At 37.2% G+C, this 12,724-nt stretch overlaps 1 protein-coding gene across 1 annotated transcript; it reads right to left on the bottom strand.

The window, feature by feature from the left end:
- Positions 1–851: 851 nt before the first annotated feature.
- LOC140149182 (RIB43A-like with coiled-coils protein 2) lies at positions 852–11,224 on the bottom strand. The gene is given in 5 exon segments (XM_072171388.1): positions 852–2,223; positions 2,824–2,996; positions 2,998–3,219; positions 5,563–6,026; positions 10,829–11,224. Coding segments are annotated over 5 exon segments (1,140 nt in total). The 5' UTR covers positions 11,028–11,224; the 3' UTR covers positions 852–2,141.
- Between the last annotated feature and the right edge of the window lie 1,500 nt (positions 11,225–12,724).

Consider the following 12,724-nt stretch of genomic DNA (forward strand, 5'->3'; position numbering starts at 1 on the left):
AATGACATCAGCGGCATCGGGTATTTACCCAGTAGAAAATCACAGTGAGCAGGAATATTCTGGTTTAATCTCTAACCGGAATGATTCTTTATTATACCGTATGTTGACTATGTTCAATAGAAAAACGCTGTATGTAATCACTAACCAGTAAGATGAGCTCTCAGGTATTCTTTATGCTCCCATTTTGACCCTTGGTTTTTGATCTGTATTATATTTTGGTGTCAATATCCCCGGTGGGTTCAGTTTGTATTTAAAGGTAGGACGTATGACCGTTCCAGCATTTGAAAATGACCCCTATTTCACGGGGAATCGAGGACATTTTTCCAAAATAAATACCCAGCTTTTTTACCATTTCAAGGACGCTTTTGAATTTCCCCCTATTTCACGGGGAAATGAGGACAGTTTTTATCAATTTTTTGTGTGGAACTACTAAAAAACAGACAGGAAAAATACAAAAAACTAAAACTGTAGCGGTAAAACGCGGATGAAAGTCCTAGAAATACACCCTATTTTTCATTTCAAGGACAATTTTGCTCCAAAACACCCCTAATTTGGGCAATCATGAACAATTTTGTCCTCGAAAATTCCGCGGACATTTCGTGAAAAGTACCCCTAATTGGAACCATCATGCGTACACATCGTCAGTGAAGACTGAACCCACCGGGGTCAATATCAAGTTTTTTCCAAAAGTGAATATCTTTTTGGAGAATCTGGTTTGGTTAAAAAGTACAGAATTATACATGTGGTACCTGCAACTTGAAACGTTATTTATCGTCATATTTTGCAAATGAACTATCACGTTTGGCGTACTCCAAATGCTCACATCAAATACAAACACAAAACAATCATACAGTAATTTCATGAAATTTATTTGCATATATTTACAATATTTACACTGATATGGATGGAATATCTGATATTGTTAAAAATGGCATTTAATACTACAGCACTACATTAACCCTTGCATTACCCCTAAACAGAGTGTGGGGAGTATTCTAGAATTATGCTGATAAGACATTGATTATTATAATACTGATAATATTAATTGTTAGTGAATACTATTACAAATATTATACCATACAAATTGATTTGAAGTTTTGTGAAATGGACGGATTGATGGATGGATGGATCTTATCATATAATGCTTCTCATATTATTACATTTTGAGAGACATGTTTGATAACATTGTACATTAAAAACTACTAGTTAATTGCTTAATACATATAGACATTTTAATACAGGATTTACACTTCATGAAATACTACTACTGCACATTTTGGTTGTCATTTCATGAATCTTGTTTTGACCTTGAAATTGTTGGATACTCAGGGAGATTTTCCAAAAATACAAACTGCCTCAATTTTTTAATTTGTTTTATTTCTTTGTTTGAAGAACAGAGATACCACATCTTGAAAATAATGTACATAGTAATGCAACTCACCTATTCCAATGCTTCTACTAGTTCTAGATAAGCTAATACTTACTGAAATTAGAAAATATCCTGAAAACTGAGAGCTTTCGGGAAGCAAATTTGATTAAAGGAGCTCCTGATTTTCCTCTTGATGGGAGCAATATAATTCCTGGGATAGTTTGTTTACACCCTTTATCCTATATCAGAGTTCTTCAACATTCTTTGCTGATGTAGCCCACATACGGCAAATATGTAAGGATATGGGGTGGGTCCTGATTGTAACACTAATCATGCCAAGATTTGTCAGCTGATGAAGCCAAATCACATGGTATTAAAAAGCAGGTAAAAATGTCTGCTTGATGGTAACAACTTACTCAGCTTAATTATGTTAGCCTATCTCAAATTATTCTTCCCCTTCAGTTGGCAAAGGAAAGAAAAATCAACCATCCAAGGTTCAATCAAATCCTGCTCATACTAGATTTGTGTATCATTGCAACTTGAAGAAAGAATAATTTGTGATTGTGACATTTCACCTCAAGTAGTAAGTAATCCTTCATTAACTCATATTTTTTTATTATTCAATTTTACAAAGACACATAGTAGTACAAAGGCACTGGTAAACAATGAATTACACATTGTAGCACATATTGCAAGTCACTACATAGATCTATGTGACCAATTCAAAAGTCTAGCATAAGTGCCACTAAGATAGAGTTGATTCCGTTGGATATTACCGACTTGAAGTATTAAACTGTTGGAAATATGCTGCTGTAGGTGGGTTGGTGTAGACTTCTTTATCCATGAATTCAGTACTGTGAAGAGTAAAAAACAAAACGAAAATGATTAGTGGAAATGATGGTTAACAGATTTTCATATTTGATGACCTATGGTAATTCTAGTACATCAGATGCAACCAGTGGATATGCACCTATATATGTCACTACAAACTTGAGATGCAACTATTCAAGTAAAATCAAGTTTCAGCCAAGAGTTTCAAGCTAAAGAATTCATCAACAGGCATAGTAGCACATTTACCACATTCTTACTTGTATTTGCAACTTTCATTGTATAAAGCACAAGTAATAATTATTGAATTATATTATTTGTGCACATCCACATCAAAAGGATGCACTTGTAGGCTGCTATGTGTCTTTTTACATATAGCCAGGGAATAAAATACCACACTCAAGATATCTCAAGTGGTGGTCATTGGTCAACTCAAATCACCCCCAAGTCACATGGTTTAGAATGCTCTCTCTTGTTGTTACTTGTTGGCTTTGTCCCCTTCGACAATAGAACATTTTCTTTCAATTTCTTAAAATTTGCTTGGATGTCTCAATACAAAAAGGAGTTTATGTAGCTGCTAACAAGTGCATCATTTTGATGTACACATTCAGGGTTATAGTACTTACTTTGCTTTTTGTTCTGCTCCAAGTCTATTGTTAGCATCTGCTTGTTCTCTATCCAATCCCTTCCTTACTCTGTCCTGTTCTCTCTCCATAAGCAATGCAGCTCTTGCATCTGCTAATCTTTGCCGTTCCCATTCCTTCTCCCTCTCCTGCTCCTCTTCCTCAATTCGTTTTTTTCTCCTGTCTTTGTAGATCCTGCATTCTGCGAATATCTTCCAGCTGTTCAGGAGACATACCCTTCCAACGGTCAGGGATAACACGATGGGCGCCAAAAGCACTCTGTGCAACATCTGGATTCTCTGTTAGCATGTCGCCGTTGACATGATTCATGATTTCTGTGAAGTTGTTGTCTAGATCTTGCTCCTCTGACAGACGTTTCTTTTCAGCTTGCTCATCAGCCTGAAAACATTTCAATAAAGAACTCTTGGTCAGTTTTAACTTATATATGGGCTATTTCATTATAAATGACACGTTCACAAAAATGGCTTTTATCATATCTGGTTGATATAATTAGGGTGATAATGCAGTGTTATTAACTTAATTCTAAGTATGCCACAAACTACAAGCTACATGAGCATTTTTACAGAATTCTGTCTATTTTTTGTATAAAAAAATTGCCAAAAGGTACATTTTTAACCCAATTTTGGAGTCCCATTTCATTTTGCCCATGTATTCTGAATTAATTCTTTGAAAAATTAGGTACATTCTATGGCAATGTGCTTGTTGCAATGAAAATATGATATGTGTGGAACATCATGCAAGTTGAATGGTGAAAATTGGTGCAAAAATGTTAAAATTCCGTAGATTCTTGCAAAATTGGCATTTTGCGTTAAATAAAAAAATGAGTGTCCTCCAATTCATGCCTCCATTTTTGTTAACATTAAAGAGGAAATATAAACCCTTACCCTACCTGTATAATCTGTGTTATATTACCAATTGATGGGACAGGGCACTGATTGAGGAATTCATTTATTTTACATACAGTAGACCACTTGTTCTTGATACCACAGTTCCGCGTTAAAAATTTGTCCTCTCCAGAACTGAAGTTAATTACTAATTGTTGAAATAAGAAGGATTATATCATAGAATGTGAAATTTGTAGAGGAAGAGTGGTCTTCCTTCTACCAAGGTGGCACATGATTTGGTATTTGTTGCATTTTTGCAAGCCTGTATCCACGATTCTGTTTGCAATTTAACAAATGTCCTCTCCAGCACAATTATGTCATTTCCATGAATTGGTAAACAAACTAAAAAATAAAAATTTCAAAGAGCCAAACCCACAAGAAATTTTTGCATTTTATTGCAAATTATGCTTACAAACCACTTTAGTGTTCAAATTATTGTCCAGTTGTTGAGAACACATATGATATTATTCTGCATTGAACTTCGGTTAGCTAAAAATTGCAATATTCCTAATTTAACCAGAATATTAACCCTGTTTGTAGTGGATTTTAAATGCTGGGGATCTTTTATGCAATAATATTGATGCAATAATATTGATGCAGCTATTTCTAAAGTTAAAGTATGCTTTATTATGTGTTAAAAAATGTGTCCTATCCAGAACAAATGACACAGGAGGGTCTTTTATTTTAGGTTTTCCATGACTAGTACAACAGATTGACGCAGAATACTCACTTATGCATCAGTGTAGCTATTGGGCAGGACAAAATGACTATTTCATGAATTTTTCAGGTGAAGATAAAGTTTATCCTTAAAATATGTAGTAATTTTGCACCATTTATCTGGATTAGTATCAATTTACTAATTGTTTTATATTGAAACTGGCATATTTAAGACACTGAAGTGTAAAGGAACATACAACAATTATTACAGACTAAATATGAATAAGTATGAACCCAATGTTGGTTACATATACTCTTTCAAAGTTGTGTATTAAATTGTTTAAAAAATGTCCCTCCAGACGGCAGCTATGTTTTACACAGCAAAAATTCAATTTAATTTTTTTAATGGTTCCTGAGGGTTTGACGCTCTAATATTTTGAGAATTATTGACACACCATCTGAACTTTGAAATGATAATGAATTTGCATGAAATAAATGAGTTTGAATTTTGACCCCTTTTGGGACTCAATGTTGTCATTTATAATGAAATAGCCCATATATGGAACCTCTCTTCACATTGTAATTGTTAAAATCAAAGCTATTACTAATAGAGGATTTTGTGATTCTAACATCCTGTTTTTTGGAATATCCAAGAGAAAAAGCTTAATCCCAAAATTTCAGTGATTCCGATTTTGCATAGACTTGCGCGGTCAGGTGGACACATGCTTGGGTGTCCAATAGGTAATTCATGGCCAAGCTTGAAAGTACCTGCTGTGTCAGTGTAGCATACTAAGCGTGTATGCAGTGTAAGGTGTGTGCATGCAATCATACTGTGTTATATGTGTGTTTATCGCGGAGCTACGTGTGCTGAGTGTTCGAGCTTACCCAAGAATAATCAAATTTTAATACCTATAAAAAGAAGTGATATAAATTATGTACATAGTGTAATCAGGTTGTATCAAACAAATCAGTATCTAGGTGCCCACATCACTGTATCATGACAGCATAATATATTATAGGACCCTATAATAATTGAGTCCCTGTCATTATGTCATGCCAGTGTCAGCGTCTGCTATTGAATGATACCAATGTCTGATCACAGTGATCTGTCACTAACTTATTGAGACTGGAATGATACCACCTTCAAATTGAATTTATAAAACAGGTAGTTATCACTTACAAGAGATTTATTATAGTCTTTCACAGCATCATTAATGGCTCTCTTGCAATCTTCTTCAGCTTTAGCTAGTTCACATGCCCTCTGGTCCATCTCTCTTCTGTGCAGATCATGTAGTCTATCAGCCTCTTTCTGTCTCACTTCAGCCAACCTCTTCTCTTCTGCTTGTTTTCTTGTCCACTCTCTCATCTGTTCTGCCATCAGTTTCTTTCTCTCTTTGCTATTCAAGTCCTCCCCATCAAATTTCTGTAAGCTGGCGATTCCACAACGGGGATCATCATCGTGTACTCTGGCTGGTTTATCTATCTTTTTGGCATCAGGGTTGTTGAGGTCCCATTCACGTCTACTTTGTGGCTGCTGGTTAAGGGCACGGAATTCAACCTGCGCCGTGTTGAGAGTGCGGATGTCCTGTTCTCTACGCCTCTGAAGGAGTTCAGCAATCTTGTCATTTCTTATCATATCAGAAGCTGTTTAGTGAAGAAAAATACAAAAGCAAAAAAGGATGAAATAAAATACATAATAAAAGTCAGGTGTTTACACTCTAGATCAGTAAATTGTGAAGTTTTTAATGATAATTTACATAGTGTGGGAACCACTGGACCAATTTATTCAATTTTTACCAAAATTGTTTCTTTTTTATTGTGAGTTGAAGCTCCAATTTTGGATGTGAGGGCGCTGTTCGGCCTAAAAGCTATTACGCAACAGGATCCCGTCATGATCACTTAAATGCAGGGTAATATGGTAGATTTAATCACCAGAGACAGGTTTTTGATAAAAAACAGATCTAACGTGTTGTCTCCCCTCGTAGGAACCACCACGACTTGCTCAAGACCAAAGTTGTTGGACATGTCTATGAGATCTTTACACAGCGTAACCTTATTTGAACCTGCACGTACCATCTGGTTCTCCCAATGCACATCCCCAAATTGAAGTCTCCAGCAAGTATGTTGCTAAACTGACTCATGAATGTTAATTTTGACTGAGACTACTTAGTCTTAGATAATCTCTGTTTGAACTAGGTGGTCAAGATCAAGACGCTGCGAGCACTCAACAGATGAAATTACTTTTAACAGCAATCATTACGCCCCCGCGCATGTACCCTTTCTGGACATGCCCACATACCCACAACATTTCCCTATTTAAACTATTGAGGAACACCCCACCTTCGCGTCCTTTATCATATGGGTGTCTATCGCGCTACGGTGGTGATTGTTAACATACATTTCCCCGATAGCGAGACCGTTCCTCACAAATTCAATGGCTGCAGAAACCAACTTTCCTGCAGCATAACTCAACAGATTCAATACAATATGTCATAAGATATGAGTATGCACATACTTAAGAACTGTGGGATTCGTATGCACAAAAGAGTTAGACCGGGTCTTAAGTTAGACCTGGTCTAAGTGGAATTTAGTCCCAGGAGATAGGACACTTTCCTTCACATTTGCTTAATTTGTTTTGTATTATTTTTGAACTTTGCATTTAAATCTTTAGAATTTGCTAGCTAATCTAGGAAAGAAATAAGGGTAAAGGATCATTGCTGATGGAACTTAATTCCACTTAGACCAGGTCTACATTTAGACCTGGTCTAACTCTTTTGTGCATACGGACCTAAGAAGTTGTACACTGCATCAGTTTTCCAAATTTATTTCATTTTCAATGAAAAATCCGATAAAAACAAGAGGCTGCTTTGAGCACTATAGTATAGCCGTAATGATTTCCAATGAGGCAGTGAGTCCCTAGCCTGATTCCTTGGCCCCGATCTCGAAACAATTCAAAATGGCGGAATAAAATGACCGTGTGTAGCAGGTGGATTAAACCTACATCCAGGACCAGTCCAGGGCCCATGAAAATTGTAATTTTGCTAGTGCAGTAGCCTTCATAGCAGGGCAAAATTTCTCTTGTCAGTGAAATATCAGGATGGTATTCGCAGTCAATGTTTGTGCAGACGAAACAAAGTTGGATGTGGGCAACTATATCACTGACACTGATAATTAGACCTTTTCATATCGTGAATCGGCATCGTAAATGTTCGCAAAATAATCACATGGACGCGAGCGTCTTTACACGCCCCTCAAGTGCGTGTATTGACGCAACGCACAACTGGCGTAAGTCTACATTGTAAGTGCGCGCCCAAGAACTGCGTATGATTGATGACCTGTTTTTCATAGTAGAATGAGAGGGAAACGTCAGTTAACACATTTGCTAGTCAGCCAAAATGGCCTAAACCGGCAATACAAATTTACATTGAAATTTAAAAGAACCGCTTGCTCAAGGAAACCTACATAAATATGTTGTCTATACTTTACTTGACCCAAATATATGATTTTTTTTGGTGATTGAGACTCACACATGGAATTTCAGAGGGATTTTGATAGCAGTTCCATAAAAAAAGCTGCTATAGTCATGAGACCAAGTCCTAGAAACACCCCCGAAATGCTTTTTTGGGGAATTTTGCTAGCTGAATCTTTTTGATGAAAGTCAATCTTTGACTAGATGTAACTTTGCTACGGAAAGTGCTATGACAAAAGGTTTTCAGTGTTGGCATTCTTTACTCGAGGCGGGCTTTAATTTGATATATAAAATGATGCAGTTTGATGGCAAATTTTAATTCACCTGGCATACCTATCTATAGTGGGAATTCCAATTGAATGAATGCAGATTTCAATAGCGTGACGAATTTTTGCGTACACTGCGCGATGTACGCCAGCGTGTGCGACTGTGCATGAGTAACGCAGAAGTGAACCCAACCATGCCAACGCACTCGTGATTGGATAGCATTGTATCCAAGGTCGTGCGTTCACGTTGTAGTTTGAAATACGCAATATACGATCGCGGTTGGATCGAGTGCAGCTGTTAAAAGCTGTGTTCATACATACACGCTATATAACGGCGCTCGTGATTGGTCGAGAACCGGGCATAAACAGCGTTTATGCCCGGTGGCCCGGATGTGCGATCGCGGGGTATGGAAAATGAAGGAAATTCATGGTTTTTAATGATGTTACTTGTTATTTTTTGTTATTATTTTGATGAAATAAGAATCACAAAATGTTCTGGTATGTATGAACGGGGTTCATTCATGATCCTGTGCCATATACTGGGGTACACAAAAAGGTGGCTTTGTTACATTTTGATGTGCAGTTTGGATTTCAAAACACTGTCTCTTGAGTATTCCTTCACTTAGAAGATTCAATTAGGTCTTAAATTGAGGCTAATTTATTCTATATTACTCATGTTTTTATCCTGTTTTCAAATATTTTTCAATTATTTTCTTATGACGTTTGGCATGAAATGTGCCAAGGGTGGCTGAGGATTAGGGGAGGAGGATTAGGGGAGGATTCATATTGTAAATTTGATTTAAAACCCCTTTAAAAATTTGAATCTAGTAAAAAATGTCTAAATAAATGAACTCCCAGACATCTAAACCAAGTGAATAAATACAAAAGTTCATTTAAAGGTCCGTAACCCGATCGACAGCATCATCCCCGATTTTTTTCATTGTTGATGAGGTTTTGGTATCACATAATAGATACTATTTTTCTCATTACTATCCTGAAATTTGACGCTCCAAGTCGATGTATTTCGAGAAATCATGAATCACAGCGGTTTTTACAGGTATACCAGTTTGTAAACAATGGTAAATACTTTGGAATTCTGGGAGGAATTATGAACGAAATATCAGTCACCGCAAGGCGGTCGCCGTATATAGTTATGAAAACGGCAACGGTAAGCGTGGTGTGCTAAATAGCTCAATTGACTAGCGCGTCTGTTTTTTACCCGAGAGGTACCGGTTCAAAACCCGGTCTCGGAAGGGTTTTTTTCCTCTCCATTTTACCCAAACTTTTTTATATTCATTTGAAATGTACATATTGCAAGGGAAATATATTTTGTTTCCTTTTTTTCTGAAACGGTACGAAAAAAAAACCATTTTCCGTTCAATACGGGCCGGGCATTGTACAGCATGTCAGCATTCGTCATTGCCTGCCCAGAATGCAATTCACGTATACCAAGGTATTGGATTGCAAATTTGGCTATTTATTCACATTTACGCTGAAAATGCTCTCGTTTTTTCACAAAGCAGCATAAAGGAGGCGATATTTGATATTATTATGTAATTTTAAAGACAATCCATATCCAAAACCAATAGGGTTACCCCCCTTTAAAAGACCAATACTTGCTCAGAATGATTGTAAATGTGGAAAAAGGAGGTGGGGTTACATCCTCCCTACTTTGTGATGGTTTTTGCTCACACTCTCTCATTTTTTAACCGATTTCCATAAAAAAGGTGTCAAAATGCTCAGAAGGATGAACCACTTCAAATGAGATGTGTAGGTAAAATGTATGAACCATTTCATTTTTTTACTATGTAACACAAAGGTACCCCAGGTTGTGACACAGGACCTCATATATTTTCATGACTAAACGGTTGTTTATGCCCTCGGGCCGCAAGCGGCCCCTCGGGCATAAACAACCGTTAGTCATGAATATATATGAATGATTAGGGTTCATTCATATATTTTCATGACTTAACAATTGTTTATGCCCGAGGGCTTTAGCCCGAGGGCATAAAACAACGCTTAGTCATGAAAATATATGAATGAACCCGTGCTCATACATATCGTGCTGTAATTTTCCTCCACAACCTAAAAAATATCGTCATTTTAGACTAAAACTACCAATTTCTTATCCTTTTAAAAGTTTTTCCATTGCTAATTGTAAGAAAACGTTTACTTGCTCAGTCCACCGTGTTTGGGCGCTTGCATAACATCGCGTACATCATTCGCGCTTTGCGTAAATAGCTTTCGCGAGCATACGGCGCATATATCCTACTCGCGAGCATTCATCGGTTCTGACGCGGCTTGTTTACGACCAGAAAGCAGGGCATAAACGTTGTTTATGCCCACCTATCGACCAATCACATATGCTGTTATATAACGCGTATGTATGAACCCCTAATTCATTCACTTGGAATTAGTAAGATTATTTTGGTATTTTGTGAACATTTATTTGGTCATGTTGGTGGCAGTTTTCTTCAATCTAGACTATAATATTTACAGTAATTTCTTGGCCAAACTGGAACATGCGCGTTGCGTCCATGTAGCGTACTAAGCGTGTACGCAATGTAAGGCGCGTGTATGCTTTCTTCTGTACCGCGTTATATTCGCGCGTGTTTAACGCGGACCCACTAGCGTTTATAGTGTTCCAGTTTGGCCATGAAATTACTGTAAATATTATAGTATCGACACTGTCACTGATTCATCAAACTTACCGTATGCTTCATCTCTTTCATTTTCTCTGTGCTCTTGTAAATTTCTGTCATGTACTTGTTCCTGTAAACCCTGAACATCAACTCCAATTGTTCGTACTTTTGCATTGAAAATTCTATTCTGACGTTCCAGTTCTTGATTTCGCCTCCTTTCGATAGCCGCCGCTTCTTTTTGGTCTATTGGAAGATCTAATTTATACATTTTGATATTTGGCAGCTATCGTAATTATTGAATATCTCAAATTACACACAGTAAAAAGCTTATACTTGTTTTTGGCTTCAGACGGATAAATTACAGGGTTTTTTAACACGCTTATCACCCTATGATGTGTATGTACGGCGTTGCTAAGACGTGTGAGGAATCGCCGTGATAAACAAAGCTTTCCGGAACATTTCACTTCTATCAACAAATTTGATTGGTTATATAGGTGAAGAGCGTAAAATATTGACCAATGGGAATATGTAATAGAAAGATGTTCAGCTTGACATATGTAGCGCCCTCAATAATTCAGGAACTTTTTATTTTCTTTTTTTCCCAGGCATATGAATGCACGATCTTTTTTGAATTTGTGATCTTTTTTCCAAAACCTGATTTTTGGTATGGGGGAGAGAATAAACCTTCCAACCAGGGCCGCCGCTAGAGGGGGGGTATAGGGGGTGACTGTCGGCAAATGTAGTCAAAGGTATGTGTCATTGTCGGCAAATTGTTAGAGCGATATAACAGATTAATGTGTTACGAAATTGTGTTGTTGTAACGTATAAATAGCCCTAAGGCCGTGTAAAATTAATATTTTGGTTCTCGTCCCTCCCTCCTCAATTTCTGGGATTTGTCAGATTTTTTTTTTTTTTTATAGATTTTTCAATTTTTTAGACTTTGGAATGATTTATGAAATCTTCATACATATAAATAAGTTTATTAGAGAACAAGCATCACTTCCAAGTCTTTTTGTGGTACTCTAGGGGTTTATCCTCAGAATCTCACATTTGAAAAAAAAAAAAAAAAAAAAAAAGGCCTCATGGTTTCATCGAGCACTGTTGGAGAAGACCGAAAACTACTGACAATGCTAATTTTACATTGAAAAAAAAAAAAAAAAAAACACCTCCCTCCTCATCAATTCATGAAAATCCTCTGGGCCGATGAGAACCAAAACATTAATTTTATACGGCCTAATGTGAATGGTAGGTCTATAATAGTAGTTACTAGTTAAAAAAAAGTATTTTGAAAATTTTTTTGACTCCTTCCCGTCGGCAAACCATACTGTACACCCCCCGAATCATATTGGTCTAGCGACGCCCCTGCTTCCAACTTCTTTTTTTTTTTTTTTTTTTCTTTTCTGAAATTTATCCACCTGGAACGAACACCACAATAATTAGGATCCCTGGTGGGAGGGTAATTTATGCAGGGGGGGGCTGCAGAGCCAAAAAGGGGGGGAGGGGAGGAATTTTTGCTGGGGGGAAGCTATTTTTGGTACATATTCATGAGGCCCCTTTTAAATAAAATACTCTAAAAAGGCTTATGGAAACTACGGAAATGTCACAACTTTCCTGCTTGCTGGTGCTCGCAAAATGTATAGGCCTGTCTAAAGTTTGTTCGGTTTATATAAGGCGGAAATTATTTGGCTTTTGTTACTGCACGCGTCAATCAAGTCCCAACTCACGCTCACGTAAATTCACATAAGCGTGCGCTAGTCATGGATTACGCACACCTAGCCATTCTTATTTTGTCCGCCTTATAGGCCTAAGGGGCTGTGCAATAATTATGAGCCCCTCCCGGGGGGTAAAATTTCCAAACGGCTCGCCAAAAATCGCTTGCCCCCCCCTCTCGGTGTCACAAAAATCGCTTGCCTCCCCTTGAACATGGCAAATTTTTGGGATCCCAATTTGCAAACCATAAATGGT

The sequence above is a fragment of the Amphiura filiformis genome, chromosome 3 (assembly GCF_039555335.1).
Source record: "Amphiura filiformis chromosome 3, Afil_fr2py, whole genome shotgun sequence".
In the NCBI taxonomy this organism is placed as follows: domain Eukaryota; kingdom Metazoa; phylum Echinodermata; class Ophiuroidea; order Amphilepidida; family Amphiuridae; genus Amphiura; species Amphiura filiformis.